Below are 18,229 nucleotides of genomic sequence, written 5' to 3'. Positions count from 1 at the left end.
ATGGAGAGCATTACCCAGCTATTTGGTGACTTGTGTGATGCGCACGTGAAAGGCTTGCCATGGAAGGTGTGTCTTGGTAGACCAAAAGTCAGCAAGAGCAGGGCAAAGCGAAATCTGAAACGGGTGGTATACAATACCCTATTCATGAACCTCTTTCAAGATGTGGCCCATAGGTTTCCGTGCAATGTAACACAAATTCCAGTTAAAAATAAGATTCTGATGCTGTCTTTCAATCTGCGGACCAGTGGCAGGATTGCTGATGCTGATAGGTTGGAGGAACTTGTGGAGCATCTGGAGAAGTGTGAATGTTTACCTTTTGTAGAGACTAATGCTGTTCTAGAATTTTTGGTGGAACTTGCTGGAACTGGACCACTGCAGCTTCTGCCACAGAAGAGAGACTACTTCCTCAGTAACAAATACGTTGGAAGGAATCTGAAATATCAAGGATATGATTATTATGATGTGAGTGTGTTTGAAAAAGGTTTGCAATCAGTTATTGTGAATGAGGAATGCCAAATAAATGATACCATTCAAAGGACACTCCAAATAATGGAAGCTGCACCTGGCACTGGACTCCCCAGCATTGGTTGTTTTTCACAGAATAACCTTGCTAGTGACAGATTTGAGAAGGAAACCCGTGTCTCACTCTTTGGTGCTCTGGTCCACAGTCGCACACATGATATGGATATAAAGCTGGATTTGCCACCAGTGCCTGACAGTGCTGACCTGTCTGGACTTGCCATTAAGGTACATATTTGTTTGTTACTTAAACACGGGGTAACCTGATAAACTTAATACTTAGAGAGAACATGTTTATTTTTGTGTTGGTGTGCAGTAAGCTACTTGAGTATCATAACTGACATTCACCAATTTCTCTTTCAGGCAATTTATTTACAGCCCATATAGTTTGTAGAGTTACATAAGTACATAAGTAATGCCACACTGGGAAAAGACCAAGGGTCCATCGAGCCCAGCATCCTGTCCACAACAGCGGCCAATCCAGGCCAAGGGCACCTGACAAGCTTCCCAAACGTACAAACATTCTATACATGTTATTCCTGGAATTGTGGATTTTTCCCCAAGTCCATTTAGTAGCAGTTTATGGACTTGTCCTTTAGGAAACCGTCTAACCCCTTTTTAAACTCTGCTAAGCTAACCGCCTTCACATTCTTGTAAGTACATTTTCAAAGGGAAAGCCCCTGCATAGGACCTCATCTGAAGTAGATACAGAATACCCATTGGGAGATAGAGGGATTTCAAAATGACAGACATGTATATAGTTTCCCTCCTTTACCTAATGCTATACTGTTTTTTTTTTTTTCTACAGCACAAATACTTTTTATCCACAGTGAAAGAGACAGTTTTCATTGGACCTATTTAGGGGAGTAAACAGCTGTTTATCCAGAAAGTTTTGGAATAGTCTTCCCATTTCCTAGTTAGCAGGCTAAAATTCATCACTCTTGATGTTCTCACTTCTGCTCGGGTTGCCGGCACGTTTTGATTGTATCCTAAGTCAGTGGTTGCCAACCTTTATCGTGTTGCATCACATCTAGCACAGGGTTCAGTTTGATCTTTCTGCCACATTCGATCTTGTGGATCATAACATCTTAATTCAAATTTTGGAGAGCATAGGGATTGCTGGTAGGGTTCTGAATTGGTTCTCTCTATTCTACTAGATTCTATAGGATAAAACAGAATAATTGATAAATGGACTATTTCATGTGGGGTCCCTCAAGGGTCCCTGCTTTCTCCTGTTTTATTCAATATTTTTATACACTCATTAGGAATTTTGCATGAGCACCAGGGCTTATCTATCTTACAGTTATGCAGACAACATAACAGTCCTTATTTCCTATACGATCTAAGCTAGAGGACGAATCCTCCAAAATCTGTAGTTGGATATGTGGGAGTAGAGCTGCAGTGGGGGTGACAGTAAGGATGGCCCTGCTCCCTGCATGTGAGTACTGGCATGTTTTGTCTTACTGCACAAGGTCAAAACTTTTAAAATAAGAGACAGAACTTGGAGTGTCTGGTACAATCTGGGGCCTGACTTGAAAAATGTTTTGGGGTTTTTTTCCCACCAAAACTTATACAATGCCTGAACCCCCTTGATAAAACGGGCCCCGAGGATTGTTATTTTGGGAGCAGGCATACTGCTGCTTATTGTCTTGTCTTGTGTGACTTGCAGGTTCCACAAAGCATTGATCCTTCTGAAGATGAAGGATTCCAGTCAGCTTCAAACTTGACTCCCGATTCCCAATCAGAATTTGGCATGACTCCAGATATTGACCTCTGGGATGTGGCACTGACCTACGGGACTAGCAAACGCCGATGCTGGGAGAGGATTGGGTGGTAAGTTTCTTGTACTGTAAGTTATCTATAGGAGTTCATGATAGTTCTGCAGTCCAAATTTGTGTTGCAGGGTTGTATAAATGATGCCACAACATTAAAGAATAGACTGAATTGGGAGGAATGTGAAGGTTCAGTCCTGCTTGGCTCTTAGCAGAGGATTTCAGTCCTGACAAGTACTTCATTCTGGAAATACACAAGTAAAATCAAATCTCTTTAAACCAGGCAAAATAGGTGCCTTAGCCCACGTCAAGAGGGCTATGTGAACTACAAATAATGAAGAGATCAAAAGAAGGTAAACCATTAGGAGACTACTAGATCAAACTGGGTTTCCCGAACTGTCTAGTGAGTACATCATAAAATAAAGGACAAACCCCAAAACCTGCCTAAAAAGGTAATAAAACAAGATAACTGCTTTCTCCCTCCCAGAAAATTCTCCAGTTGTGTTGAGTCAAAAGACGTAATCTTTCCCTTGCCAGCTGACCAAACACTTAAAGGTGTATCTTAAGAAAAAAGTAGCCCTGGCACAGGCAGCTCCTTGTGACTCTGGGCAAGTCACTTAACCCTCCATTGCCCCAGGTACAAATAAGTACCTGTATATAATATGTAAGCCGCATTGAGCCTGCTATGAGTGGGAAAGCGCAGGGTACAAATGTAATAAAAATAAAAAAAATAAAATAAATGACCATATGTTGTGTGGGTCATGGATAAGCTTTCAAACAAATGTGTCATCTCTCATCTGTGTAATGCTCAGACAACATTCTGGATAATTTCCTCAACACCAATCTGCAAAGAAAGGAACACATAAGGAAAGAATTGCATAGCAATTAAGAGGTGTTTTTTAAAATAAACGGCCCTGCAGGCTAAGTGGGGGTTTTTTTTTGTTGTTGGTTTTTTTTGCATGTTGCAGTACTCACTCTGGCCATAAGATGTCAGTATCTTTTTATGATTACATCAATTTGATAACACCACCTTTCCAAAATAAAAGCAATCTGAATACTGTTCTTGGTCAAAAACTTTGGTTTACTGCTTTTCTCTGTCTGTTTATCCTGAATAAAATGGTTGTTTTGAATTCAAGCTTTCTGGCAATATGCTGGTTTTTTCTTTAAAGAACAACAACAACAAAAAAAAACCAGTTGAAGAGTACTCCCCATAGCTGGAATGCACTGTAATCAACTTTTGGAAGGAACAATTTCTTTCAAACTGCTTTTGTTTACCAGTTTTGAAGTGGCAGTTTGTGTAATTTGTTCATTTTGTGAGTCTCCTCTTTATCTTTTTATATTTTTAAAATAGCATCCTGAACCATAATTGTACAACCTTTTTTTTTTATATAATCTATTGCTTGGGAATTTTTCATTTCTGCTTATAAAATAGACTTACTAACACATTGCAGTACAAGAACAGTGCAGCTCTCTCTGATATCATTTAGCCTAAAGAATCTCCAAGTAAAAAGCAGATTGAGACTTTAATCCCCACCCCACCCCCTTGCAGTGCAAGGTAAAAGCCATTCTTATCATTACCAACTCCTATGTGGATGTGTGTCTGTGTGTACATTTGAACTCATGCACTCAAAGTAGCATCTTTGAAGCCCCCAAATCTTTGGTTCTAAAACTAGTCTGGAAGAAAGATTCACAGTGCACTTTCCTCTGGTGCATCCAAAAACAGCAAAGGGCTCAGCAATGAAATACGTCTTGACCCCACCTTTTATATTTTTGTGCCAGTAGATTTTGGAGAAATCATATTGGTCCTTAAACCCAAACAAAATAAGGAATTTTCTTTGAATAACAAGCAAGCATACTGAACATCCAATATTTAGTAGACTGACCCCTAGCAGTTCATTGGGATGCACCACTAAGAGTTGAGCAGTGCCATTTTGGACCGGGGGGTGGGGGAGCAGCGGACTGCTTCAAGCATACGTATTCTTCTTCTCTCCTGTTCTCCGGCCTACCACTGTCCTCGTTAAAAAGAATACAACTCATTCAATCTCCAGCTGTTAAGTTGCTTTATAATGCATGGAAATTTGATCATGTTATACCTTTATTAAAACAAGAGCACTGGCTTCCTGTAACCTACCAGATCAACTACTTTCTTTGGTGTATAAAGGCTTGTTACACTCATCCCCTGTCTATATCTCTCAGTTGCTTATTCTCTACGCCCCCTCACAACCTCTCTGGTCCTCTCAACAATCCTTCCTCCATGTCCCTCCTCCCTCTGTCATATGTATGTTTAGATAGTACCCGCACCACTGCTTTTGCCTACCTTGGTTCCAAACTGTGGAACATGCTACCTCATCAAATCAAATCAGCTCCTTCCTACATTTAATTTAAGAAAATCCTTAAACCTTGGCTCTTTACTCAGGTCTTTTCATGTGAACTCCCTAATTCCTTTATCTAACTTCTTTTCTTTTCTTCTTATTCTGTACTTGAATTCTATTACATTTTTTTTGTTTTTACTTTTAATTGAAGCCACCTAGATGCCACATGGCAATTGGCAGTATATCAAATGTAATAAAATAAATAAATATTAACTGGAGGAAAAGGATCTCAGAAATCAAAACTGACACTCAGGTGGTCTTTTAGAAAGGCGCAGTAGCATTTTTTGTGCGCACTAGACGTCCATAGGAATATATGGTCATCTCTAGCGTTTAGCGCATGCTTATTTTTAGCTTGTGCTAAAAACGCTAGCGCTAGCATGCCTTTGTAAAAGGGGCCCTCAGTGTGTATAGTGGTCATCGGATTCTGGCTCCAATTATCTTTCATTGGTCCTAAAAAAAAACCTCCAATACAGTATCTTATAGTGCTCAGTGCAACCTACTAAATATGTCAAATATTTTTAATTTGTATGAAGTCTTTATTGCTCAAATAAAAAGAATGCCAATACAATAGCTCTGTGAACAACAATAACATTTCTCTGTTACATAGTTTATACCAACACTCAAAATTATCCAATGGTTCTTCATCCAACAATTTCAACTACCAAATATTAACTCCTTGGAACTTCAAGGTTTATATAATTTTTCTCCCTTATACAGTTATCTCCCTCCCCCTTCCCAAAAATGTCAAATATTTTTAAAAACTTTTTTCATAAATATTTAAATCAATTAATAAAAACAGCAATAAATTAGCTTAAATAGCAGCCCAAGAAACGCAAACTTAAAGGCTATACTTAGTTCATCCACACCTATTGGGACCCATTTCACCAGCAGACCCAGCTTCGTCAGGGGTCACTTAAATGGACTTAACACCCATTTCAGTGCTTGCTGTGTTCAACCAGTGGCAGGCTTCATTTTCATCATGACACTGCTGCAGCCTGTCGCTAGTTGAACACAGTAAGCATTGAAATGGAAGTTAGCACATTTCAGTGACCCCTGACAAAGCCAGGTCTGCCGGTGAAATGGGTTTCGTTGGGTGTGGATGAGCTAAGTATAGGCTTTTAAGTTTGTTTTTTTTGGGCTGCTATTTGAGCTAATTTATTTGTTGCTTTTTTGCGATTTTTTAATTAATTGATTTATATATTTATACAAAAGTTAAAAAAAATTGATCTCAATACATCCTTTGCATTTTGGAGAAATCATATTGGTCCCAGTCGTCATCCCCCATCCCCCTGCCAAATGTATTGAAGAATCAGCTTATTTATTTAACTTGAATAATCTGAAACTTCAGCCTGCATTGTGTCTTGACTTTGTTAATTTTGCCTGTTTTGTAGCTGGGTTTTCCCTCCAACTGGGTGTTTTATTATATTTCACATATATTCGTATTTTTATTAGTATTAGTTTTAATGATTGTCTTGTCCCCTTTTTGTCTGACAGCCCCCCTGGTAAGAAAGAAGAGCCCTACCTCACTGAAGCCGGCAGAGAGGCTTTTGACAGATTTTACAGACTTCGAGAGGGTGAATTAAAAATCCTCAGCAATACATCACTGCAGCTGCCACAGCTAGTGATGATGAAGGAGTCTGACCTAGTGAAGGATGTTCTAAATGCCCTCATTGGTGTGGTGTCCTCTACTTTTTCATTTAATCAGGTGAGGGTAAAATTGTCAGCACTAAACTTTCAGACCATGGGGGTAATTTTCAAACAGGTACCTTGTACCTTCTTATTAAAGGGGGAAAGTATACGTGTTCTTTCCTTTTTGGAAATGTCATTGGTAGAAAGTGCTTGCAGACTTTTATATCTGCATTGTTTGCAGGCAAAATTTCTAAGGAAAATTTTATGTGCACTTTTTGAAAATATCATTTACATCTACTATAATCAGTCTGTTCCAAAAATACTACCCCCCCCCCCCCCCCCACTCCAAATCCAGCTAAAAGCAAGTGAACTGTGGAACCATGTGGAACCACACATGCATATAGCTAGACTGGAAGGGCAATTTTCAGGATGCCAATTTACCTGAGTAAATAATTGCCCCTCAGGACAATTTTCAAAGCAGTGTAACCATGTTAAAACAGATTAATGCACATAATGAACTAGATTCTATATATGATGCCTAAAAAAATCGGCACCTAAACGTATTCTATAAATTATGCCTTAATTTAGACATAATTTATAGCAGTGCTTCCCAAATCCAGTCCTGGAGTAGCCCTTGCCAGTCAGGTTTTCAGGATATCCACAATGAATATGCATGTACTTGATTTGCATATGCTGCCTCCATTATATGCAAATCTCTTTCATGCATGTTCATTGTGGATATTCTGAAAGCCTGACTGACAAGGGGCACTCCTGGACTGGACTTGGGAAACACTGCTTTATAAGCCTAAATTTCCATGCAGTATATAGAATACCCTGAGCTCTGGTCCCGTGACTAAATTTAGTCACAGGCAGTTACGCCAAGTAAAACTTGATGTGAATCCTGATGCCTAAATTAGGCGTGGACCAGGTGTATTCTATAACAATGTGCATAGATTTTAGAAACGCCCATGACACACCCATGGCCGCTCCTACTTTCCAACTATACAGTTATAATTTATGTGCTGCACATTATAGAATACTCTTAGACAATTCTGCATGTAAATTCCAATAAGTATCAGCACTGATTGGGGAGATATGATAGAGGTCTATAAAATGAGTGGAGTTGAACGGGTAGATGTGAAGCGTCTGTTCATGCTTTTCAAAAATACTTGGACTAGGGGGCATGCGATGAAGCTACAATGTAGTAAATTTAAAACGAATCGGAGAAAAAGTTTCTTCACTCGACGTGTAATTAAACTCCGGAATTCGTTGCCAGAGAATGTGGTAAAGGCGGTTAGCTTAGCAGAGTTTAAAAAAGGTTTGGACGGCTTCCTAAAGGAAAAGTCCATAGACCGTTATTAAATGAACTTGGGGGAAATCCACTATTTCTGGGATAAGCAGTATAAAATGTTTTGTACATTTTTGGGATCTTGCCAGGTATTTGTGACCTAGATTGGCCACTGTTGGAAACAGGATGCTGGGCTCGATGGACCTTTGGTCTTTTCCAGTATGGCAATACTTATGTACTTATGTAAGTTGCGCATGCAAATACAGAATACGATTATAATTGCGTGCACAACGTAAGTCACGCTATATAGAATCTGGTGAAAATTGTCCTGTTAAAAGGGGCATACAGACGTCTACAGCACACATACCTTTACCTGGTTTGTGGGGAGCTGTTCAGGGGGATGTTAGATGGGAAAAGGGAAACTGCATACAGCTATGATGTATTCAAAAGTTATAAGGGCTATTTTATTTCTCTCAGCCATATGTTCGAAATAGGAGGTACAAAGTGTGCAGTGCTTTTAATATCTTCATCTTGAAGACTAAAAGTGCCCATGTATTGTTCAACTGTTCTGCCTGTTTACAAGGTTCCTCATTAAGAGCTTGGCAGGTGAAGATATTTCTGCATGATCTCTCAACAGGTATTCACGTATCCCTTTTTGTGCCTTTCTAGTCTCTCCAGACGTTTGTGGTAAAGCAGGGGATTTATGTCTCGGGAACCTCTCCCGAGAACATGAGTAACCTGCTCTCACAAATTGCAGAACACGGTACATATTACACACGCCTAAGCCGGTTCTCTCTTCAGCCGGTATTGGACTCTTCATGCAGTAAAGGACTGGTGTTCCAGGTATGCATTGCGCAAAAGTGAAGTTATATGTAATGACATGTTAAAACAGTACATTATGCTTACTTATAAATGTTGATATAGTAGACTACCAAAATGTGTTTTCCTAGAACATTCCGGGCCTATGCTCCAGAAAGGTGCCTCTCATCTGAATACAGTTGGTCTATTCAAGGAAAATTAGCTCAAAAACAGTGAAACTTTATCTCTTGGAAGTAAGTATAAAATTGAGTTAAGGAAGGAACTATGTCCCTTCCTCCCTGGAGCTGGTCCAGAAATGAGCATGTGCAAGATGGAACGGTATATGAAAGGCTAATAAACATAAACAATAGATGGGTTTACCCTAGTTTGGGGGCTCACATGAGCTTTTTCTCCCCACTCAAGAGACTAAAAGAGAAGGAGAAAAAGCACAGGGGTTGCTAGTCTGATCCACAGCTGTCCCCTGATGCACAGAGTACCATAAATGAGAAGGAATAAGTTGTTGGGAAGACCTGATCCTTTGATGAGAAGTGCTGAGTGAAGTCACTGCCAAACTACAGTCCTTATAGGGAAAGGGTTTGAAAGCTGGGGGCAGTGGAGCTGGTGACTGTTGGGTCCCATCTCCTGTCTCTTTAAGGCCTCAACTTTTGAGTGCCAATAAGCCTGCCTCTTCTGGGTCAAAAGGAGCATTGGGGAACACAGGGCCACAAGGGAGAGAGGACAGAAGGGTAAGTTGGATCATGAATCATCTTAAAAGTCTTGAGTTAGGCTGTTATAGTCTTTATAAGAAGTATTTTCTGGATTCGTTGTGTGAGATTTCATGATACTTAATGTAGATTTTCTCACTATGCACTCTGCTTATAAAGTTGACACTATAGCAAGATGTTCCGGAGGCAAGGATCTTGAATTTCACAGATTTGAAATGAAAAATTAACTGCTTTGTGTAGGTGACCTCCCAGCTATTGTTAGAATTTTGTTTCTGTATATCTTATTTTATTTGTGACCTGCTCTGGTAGGTGAATAAATGTTTGAATACCTTAGTGCTTAGGCACTGTTTCCAAATGTTTATTTTGCAGATGCACTAAATGCTAGAGACGCTTATATATTTCTTTGAGCTTATATATTTCTCTCTTATCTGTCCCTTTCTCTTCTACTGCTAATTCCAGACTCCGTTCCTTTTATCTTGCTGCACCTCACGCCTGGAATAGACTTCCCGAGCCTGTACGTCTAGCCCCATCTTTGGCCGTTTTCAAGTCCAAACTTAAAGCCCACCTCTTTACCACTGCTTTTGACTCCTAACCACTACTCACTTGCCCTGTCCTTTTATCCTCCTCTTTATTCCCTTTCCCTTACCCTTTCCCTTAATTGTTCTGTCTGTCTACCTGTCTTATCTAGATTGTAAGCTCTTTGAGCAGGGACTGTCTTGTTTGTGTATGGTGTACAGCGCTGCATATGCCTTGTAGCGCTATAGAAATGATAAGTAGTAGTAGTAGTCTCGAGCATTTAGCACATGCTAAAAACACTATTGCGCCTTTGTAATAGACCTTTCTGCCACCCACACATGTCTGCCTGCTTTCCCTGGGTTATTTTATAAAGGCAAACAAAAGAGAAGGGTACTGACATAGACCAACCAGATAAATGATGTGATCCAGAGGTGGGTTAGATTACCATTCCTACGCTTTGCAGATCATAATTTGCGCCAGCGGTTTGGCTCGTTGGAAAGCTCCAGCTTTTGTTCTTAAAACTATAGCATTTATATAGGGTACAGATATCCAATATCAGATATACTGACTCCTGAAGCATGCAATTTTGTTGCCGAAACACGATTCCGTGTCAAGTCTGTATATGCTTTTGATATCTGCTCGATAAATGTGTTGCAACCCACCTCTGGATCACATCGTTTATTTGATTGGCCTACATCCCTTCCCGGTTCCTTTGTTTTCTGTGGCTTCAACTCCATAGGGAAGTTATCCTGTCCATTGGAGTGTGATGATTATTTTATGAAGATACTTAGGCACATCTGTTTCCTTTATAAAATAGATGCAGTACATGCACCTGTGTGCCTTTCCTGCTTAGGTGCCATGTTACAGAATTACCCCCAAAAGCAAAGAAAAAAATATAGAAAACCCTATGCAGCCGAAGAAATGTGGCACAGTGTCTCAGCTAAACACTGGTGATAAATTATATGTTAATGAAATCTTTTTCTTCCTTTATTTTTCTGTAGGCTTTTACAAGTGGGTTGAGAAAGTACTTGCACTATTACCGTGCATGCGTCTTGTCCACACCTCCGTCTTTAACTCTTTTAGCTCTCGGCTTCTTGTTCCGAAAATTAGGGCGTCAGTTAAGGTAAATCTTCATTTAATGTGTATTCATTTGGTCCTAATACTACAGAGAGTATGATATTCCGCTGATCATGGATCACCTAACACTGAATAGCACCCACGAATATAACATTCAAAGTTGTTGTTATTAAAGTTCCTTTATCATAAATTAGTAGACGGTAAACAAAGTGTACCTCTTGGTATAATTGAAGTTACTTTCTACAGTGCCAAATGGCTTACTGTCCCTTGTATGCGGAGAGCTTCTGTAAAGGGAAGGGGAAGGAGGGGAAGGAAAGGGAATGGGACTTGATGTACCACCTTTCTGTGTTTTTTGCAACTACATTCATACTTATTTTGTACCTGGGACAATGGAGGGTTAAGTGACTGCCCAGAGTCACAAGGAACTGCAGTGGGAATTGAACCCAGTTCCCCAGGATCAAAGTCCGCTGCACTAACCACTTGGCTACTCCTTCACTCCGCTTTAAGCCTGTCTTTTTAATCTTTTATCTCACTTTATGCTCCCTAGTCATACGTTGCAACATCCGTTTTCATGACTACAAGATTAAAATTGGCTTTTGTTTATGCCCGCAGTGCCTTTGATTTTCAAATGGAAGCATATTTTGTAGATTTTTGCTTCTGTCTTGCAAAATCTAATGAGTGTTTAAGTATTGTCTCCTATGCTTTGTTAGCACTTCTGCTCAAGGGAAAGCATTCAGTTTTGTCACCAGTGGAGTATGGGATCATTATTGTGGTGGTGGGTTTTGGTATGGGTCGGAGGGAGGCCAGATTTGGCACTTGAGTAGTGTGAGTGTCAGAAGAGAGGCGCTTAAGGTTACAGCCTTGAGCATTGAAGAAGGCATTCCATTGTGTTCCAGCTTAACTACAGGCTTTTGATTGCTTGGCAAGATATTCCATGACTAAACTCTGGAAAGCCTTTTGTGCTGTTTGGACCTAAAAAAAAATGACTTTAAGTAACTGTCTATGCTTACATAATTTTGTGGTAGGTATTTAGCTGAACTATGTGGCATCGGAGCAGCTGGTGTTGGAGTAAACCGAGGAAACAATGCATCATTCCCAACCGTGAGTGTTATTTTCTGTTTAAGTTGATTATTCAACTGTAGGAATCATTTTTATGGTGCAGTAGAATACATAAAGGGCCATATTTTAGAAACATATGAAGCTATTATGTTTGCTGCTGAATATCCAGATAACTTTGGGCTTGCTATTTGTGCTGACCCCTTATCTGCACAAATTTAGTCTCATAGGACTAAATTCTATAAACTACGCCCAAAAAATAGCACTTAGTGCTATTCTGTAAATGGCGCTTAAAGTTAAGTGCCCTTTTTAGAATAACGCCAGGAACCACAACTACATTTAGGCACGACTATTTACACCAACGGAAATGTGGTGTAAATCCCTGCACCTAAATTAGGCATGGATCCCCTTTATTCTATAGCATGCATACATTAAAGGAAAGCCTCCTATCTGCTCATGACGCTCCTGTGGCTGTGCCCCCTTTTTTGGATGTACATGTGTAAATTTTGATTAAATCCAATTAGCACCAGTACTTGCTCATTAAAATCTGTTATCGGTGCTAATTGGCTCGTTAGTCAATTAAATTGTGCACGTGCGCAATTTTTAGTGACTTTATAGAATTTGCGGAATAGTTCTCAATATGGCACTGTCTGGCTCAATACGTTAGCTCACCCTTGCAGACATCCAGCTGCACAAAGTTACCCCCATAAGAGGGGATATTTTTAAAGGGGGGCAGTTCTACTTCCATAAATCTTTGGAAGATCAACTTTCAACTGTCCACATATACAGATTGTTGAAAGATAAGTTTCGGACTCTTTGGACAACCAGGATTCTCTACCCCATGGGTGTCAAACTGCAGTTAGGAAGGTCACAAACCAATCTGTTTTTCCAGATATTTGTAATAAATATTGTAAGGGGTCCCCTCACCCCTGAGCAGACCTTACCCTACGACGTACCAGATCTGCAACAGTAGCTATCACGACAAGTTTTACCTTGGGAGAGGTGCTCTTACACATAAACAAAAGAACCTCGTCTTTCTCCCTCAAAGAAAAAGGAAAGATAATTTGTATATGGTGTACAATTATGTGGTTAGAGCAGAGAAAAGATATTACACTTTGGACTGGAATTATTTAAGTTTTTATTACTTAAAATAAAGTTTGAAAGCAAAATATCAAAGGTTTAAAATAAATTCAGCTTATTGAGAACACTTCCAAACTACTTCAGAATAGTATACCATTCTAACAAACTCCAGCTTTGCTGGTGTTACAAGAAATGATTTATTTTGGGGAAAATAGCTCTAGAGCAACTCGCCACTGTTTATAATTTAAGAGCAGGTGCTGTATTTATAAGTTTTAGGATATTAATTTCTCCACCAATCACCAAAGGTGATAATTGCAATAAATTAAATAAATTAAGTATCAGAACACAAAGAGACCGTATTTAGCTTCAAAAAGGTTGATTTAATATACAACTGCACACGAGAGGTAGGTTTTAAGAGATCTTTACAGGTAATCTGTGCATAAAAATAGAACAAAGTAGCAGGTAGGTTAACTTACAAGTCCTTGTTACAAGCATGCTGTGGTCCAGCTGATTGATGAGCACATGTTTCAGGAGCAAGGCATCAGCAGACCCCAAAGAGAGCAGCAGGTCCCAAGAGGAGGCAGGTTTCAAGAGCAGGAGGCAGGTTTCAAGAGGAGGCAGGTTTCAAGAGGAGAAGCCAGGTTTCAAGAGGAGGCAGGTCCCAAGAGCGCGAGCTGGGCTGTTTCCAGGCCTTTTATAATGTTAGCAGAGAAGCATGGTGTGTGCATGTCCTGGATATTTTGCAAGGCATTATGGTTGATGTAGTCTGTTCACATGACCACATTATAAGTCCTTCTTTCTGCAGATGTCCTGACGTCCATTTGTCTGATAGATGATGGGAGGGGCAGGTATACCTTTGACAAACAAATGTCCTGTTTATGGTTTCCCTGAGTTATTCAGGTGCCCACCTTAGTCATGCCTTTGTTAGGTGGGAGGGCAGAGGAAGCTCTTTTGTGTTTGTTAAGTGTTTGTAATTAACTATCCCTGCTCTCAGAAGTTCCCAGAAAAAGGAATGGAGAGAGAGAGGCTTGAAATGAAACTATTCTCTCTTCTGCAGTGTCAAATATATATTTTTAAAAGATACACAAATATATTGGTGTATATATAATCCAGCAAATATGCTACGTATTTCAGTAATAAACTGATACCATTACATTGGCATTCTTTCCCCAGGTGACTTCTGCTTTTTAACTTATTTATATAAATGATCGAGAAATGGGAATAACTAGCGAGGTAATTAAATTTTCTGATGACACAAAGTTATTCAAAGCTGTTAAATCACAAGAGGATTGTTAAAAATTGCAAGAGGACTGGGAGCCTGGGTATCTAAACGGCAGATGACTTTTAATGTGAGCAAGTGCAAAGTGATGCATGTGGGAAAGAGGAACCCAAACCCATAGTTAAGTGATGCAAAGTTCCACATTAGGAGTCACTGCCCAGGAAAAGGATCTAGGTGTCATCATGGATGATACGTTGAAACCCTCTGCTGAATGTTCAGCGGCAGCTAAGAAAGCAATATGAGGAAAGGCTAAAGCAGCTAGGGCTCTTCAGCTTGGGGACGAGATGACTGAGGGGAGATATTATAGAGGTATATAAAATACTGAATGGAGTGGAACAGGTACTACTATTACTACAAATCATTTCTGTAGTGCTACCAGTCGTAGGTAGATGTGGATCGCTTGTTTAATCTTTCCAAAAATACTATGACTAGGGGGCACGCAAAGAAGCTACTAAGTAGTAAATTTAAAACAAATTGGAGAAAATATTTCTTCACTGAACGAGTAATTAAAAGGAATTCATTGCCTGAGAATGTGGTAAAATCAAGTTAGCTTAGCAGAGTTTAAAAAAAGGTTTGGATAATTTCCTAAAAGAAAAGTCCATAAGCCATTATTAAGTTGGACTTGGGAGAATCCACTGCATATTCTAGGATAAGCAGCATACAATCTCATAAATCATGTGATTTTCCCGTAAACTAGCACCATTAGGTTGCCTTCTACCATATATGGATTGTTCCTGTATTCTATCAGTCTCTCCTGATGGGAGTTCACGTGCAAAATCGGTACCTATTTCTAGTCAGTTATCTGTTCTGTGTGCTCAGTCAGAACAATACCCTTGTGTCCTCTCGCTGTCTCTCTCCACAAATGCAACATACTGGTAGGCTTCACTGTGTTCTCAGTCCCTTAGCAACTATCAAGGTTACATCCACCTTATATGAAAAACATACTCAGCTGCAAACATATGTTATGAAGTGTCAGTTCTCAGCTCCTGAGAAGGCAATGATTGTTACACAAGATGCTGAGTTAGTAGGCTAACTTGTGAGAACCAAACTGACTGTACTGGCCTTAGGCCTAGCCCTTAGTCATAGGCCAAGCATAGGAAGGCATATACACCCTCTATCTCAATAGAAGACTATGGACTTTTCCTCCAGGAACTTGTCCAAACCTTTTTTAAACCCAGATGTGTTAACTGCCGTTACTGCTTCCTCCAGTAACATGTAAATGTTAGTTCCTAGTTTATAGAATTGCTCTTAACTGCCTAGTCACCCAGCCAAAGAACTCAATGAGATGTATTGAATCGGGCTACCTTTATTGTATCTGTGCTGTCTGGAACAATATAATCTGCATGGGTTATAGAAAATTCTGGTATACATTACTGACTGTATTTATTTAAAACATTACATCTACAATTTTTTATTTTATTTTATTTTTGCAGGGAGTCAAATTGCTTTCATATCTTTATAAAGAGGCTCTAGAAAACTGCAGTAATGAACATTATATGGTTTTGCTGTCACTGTTAAAAACTAGCTGTGAGCCATATACCAGGTAAGTCCTCACTATGTTTTTTTGCAGACCCAGTATTTCTTACATGGCAAGGAGCATGTTGTGTTTTTGATCAAAGAATTACTTTTCTTGAATTGTTCAGTAAACTCCTTATATAATTAAAAAGAATTGTCCTAGCTCACTACTGAAAACTCTTTTCTTTTTTTTCTTCTTTTTTTTTTGTTCCTCGCTACAGGTTTGTATATGATTGGGTATACAGTGGATTTTTCAAAGATACTTATGGAGAATTTATGATTCAGGTGAATGAGGATTATCTTCACTTTAGAGGTAATTTCTGGTAAAATATGTTGTGGTTTTATAATTTCTTGTAACGTGAATGGGGGTACGCAGAACTGTGGAAACTTGTTTTTTATTTAAAGATATGAGAATTTATTTAAGTAAGTTCTCTAGGACTACTGTTGGTCTGGAATTGGTATGCCTTCCTTCTTATGGCTTTGTCTCTCTGGTTCCTAGTAAAAGAAAGGTAGACGGTTCCAGTAAATATAATATAATATAATATAATCATTCTAGAGGCAGAACAGGGAAAAATAAAAACCAGCACCTTGAAAATAAACCAGAAGCTCCACTCAGAGCTAATGTAACCTACTTTCCAACATGTATTATGGTTGGGATACAAAATACAAAGCAACTAAATAGCATATTTGAGCGCATGTACTTTCTTTAAAAAGTACCCCTTCCTGATCCTTGTATCATCCCCCTGTATGCCCTGAAATTTGATGTGACTCAGATGCAAAACCAGCGTGTCATTATGTAGTACAATTGTGTATGTGTATTCTCTTGTATTATCCTTGTAGACCCCTCAACATTTGCTGAAAACTTGTCCTGGATTGGATTTAAAAGCAAAATGCAGTTAGGTGGTAAAAAAGCTTGTACGTATTTTTGGATCCCCTAATTATCTTCAAGATATGTAGTTAAAATTTATTTTTGGCTTGGCATGTGACCCACATTATATTAGTGGTCAACAATTACGTCTTGTCAATTAATATGTCTTCCCTTATGTAGCCTGAAAATTTGGTGTGTCTCAGATGGAAAAGCTAAAAGTTATTAGGTTCTTCAGCAATCCATATTGAACGGCAGCTCAAGATGGCAGCAGCAGCTTTTTCAGGAGAAACTAAAAAAGAAAGACTGCCAATCAGCTGCCAATCAGCAAAGCAGCTCCAAAGCAGATTACCAATCACATTAAAACACTCTTGGTTTAAATATGGAGGTTGACTAGTCTTATTAATCTAATTGGAATCTCTTTATTGCCTTAGATCATGACTGTTTTTTTTTTTTTAATTCTAAAGCTTATCTCTGTTCCCCCTTCATGGATAAGAAATGACATGATCTATAATTCACACACACAAACACAGTGAAGGAGACAAAAAGGATATTCAGACAATGCTTTAAAAAGTTCAAGTATTTATTACATCCAAGATTCAGTACAAGCTGCGTTTCAGCCTCTTGGCCTGCTTCTGGAATCTACAAACAATCACAAAATGACAAAAAACAATCCAATAAAATTAAAAGCTAAAACCACATAGGGAAAAAGAGAAAAATAACTAGTAAATGTAATATACTTCTGAAGGAGATACATGTTTTTACTGCATCTAAAACTGTGTTGGCACAACTTTAGAAGCAATCAGCTGTTCCACCTCTTGGGACTGTTTTTAAGAAAGTGGATTATTATTGTGTGATGTCCCAACTTACAGCTTACAAATACAGTCGTTTTATATCTTACCACAAGATATGGGACATTTATATGATTTGGAGGGTTGCTGCTCGGTCCTCTTAGACTTTATTTCCCTTTCTTTCATTTTTGCATTGGTTTACTATCATTGTGCAGGTTGGGGGGGCAGTTAGAAAATCACCCACACCCTTTTGGAATACACCTTTTGGAATATAGGCTAAAATTACAAAAAAAAGCTTGAAAATGTGAAATTTGCTATTCTGTTGGTATTCTTAATTTGTCAATAGTCCTTAATTTCAGGCCCATAAAATGCAACTTGAGTGTCGTGTTTGATGGCATGCCTTTGTGTTTTACCTTGTAGATAAACGGTACTGGACCCAGGGCTATATTTTGGCCTCAGAGGAAGTAGAAGATTTTGTTCCAGTGTTTCTGAAGCATCTTGCTAATGAGATCTATATGTGTGGAAAAACCATAAACTTATTAAAATTGTGCTGTCCCAAGGTATATACCTCAAAAATTTGAGAAGTGTAGAAACTTATTTAAATATGTAAGCCCATTTGTAAAGGGTCTTAAAATATTAGGATCTCTAGAAGGCAATTTTCAAGAGCCATTAATCTGTGTAAATGGTTACTTAAGTGGATAAGAGGGCTATCTGAAAATTGCTCATCCTGCATGTGAGTAAAAAAAACATGCATAGGGTTAAATACAATTTTGTAGAGATGGGGGAGGAAACAACATCCATAGTTGTGTATTCCAAAACCATGTCATGGATAAAGTACTCACAGAAAAAAACAGATGGATACTTTTTCCCTTGAGCAGTTTTCAAAAGGAAAGTATGTATGAACTTTCCATTTGTGAATTGTTACAAAATCTATGGGGAAAAATAGC

At 38.9% G+C, this 18,229-nt stretch overlaps 1 protein-coding gene across 1 annotated transcript in view; it reads left to right on the top strand.

The window, feature by feature from the left end:
• LOC115459004 (gamma-tubulin complex component 6-like) overlaps positions 1-18,229 on the top strand; it is a 64,984-nt gene continuing 46,755 nt past the window's right edge. Inside the window, exons 1-9 of the mRNA XM_030188865.1 lie at positions 1-747; positions 2,189-2,352; positions 6,158-6,368; positions 8,250-8,423; positions 10,621-10,742; positions 11,722-11,797; positions 15,545-15,654; positions 15,848-15,939; positions 17,703-17,842. Coding sequence (XP_030044725.1) covers positions 1-747; positions 2,189-2,352; positions 6,158-6,368; positions 8,250-8,423; positions 10,621-10,742; positions 11,722-11,797; positions 15,545-15,654; positions 15,848-15,939; positions 17,703-17,842 — 1,836 coding nt within the window. The remainder of the gene's footprint in view (positions 748-2,188; positions 2,353-6,157; positions 6,369-8,249; positions 8,424-10,620; positions 10,743-11,721; positions 11,798-15,544; positions 15,655-15,847; positions 15,940-17,702; positions 17,843-18,229) is intronic.

This window comes from Microcaecilia unicolor, unplaced genomic scaffold (genome assembly GCF_901765095.1).
Source record: "Microcaecilia unicolor unplaced genomic scaffold, aMicUni1.1, whole genome shotgun sequence".
In the NCBI taxonomy this organism is placed as follows: Eukaryota; Metazoa; Chordata; class Amphibia; order Gymnophiona; family Siphonopidae; genus Microcaecilia; species Microcaecilia unicolor.
The sequence above is the reverse complement of the archived record's forward strand: the minus strand, read 5'-3'. Positions and strand labels throughout refer to the sequence as shown.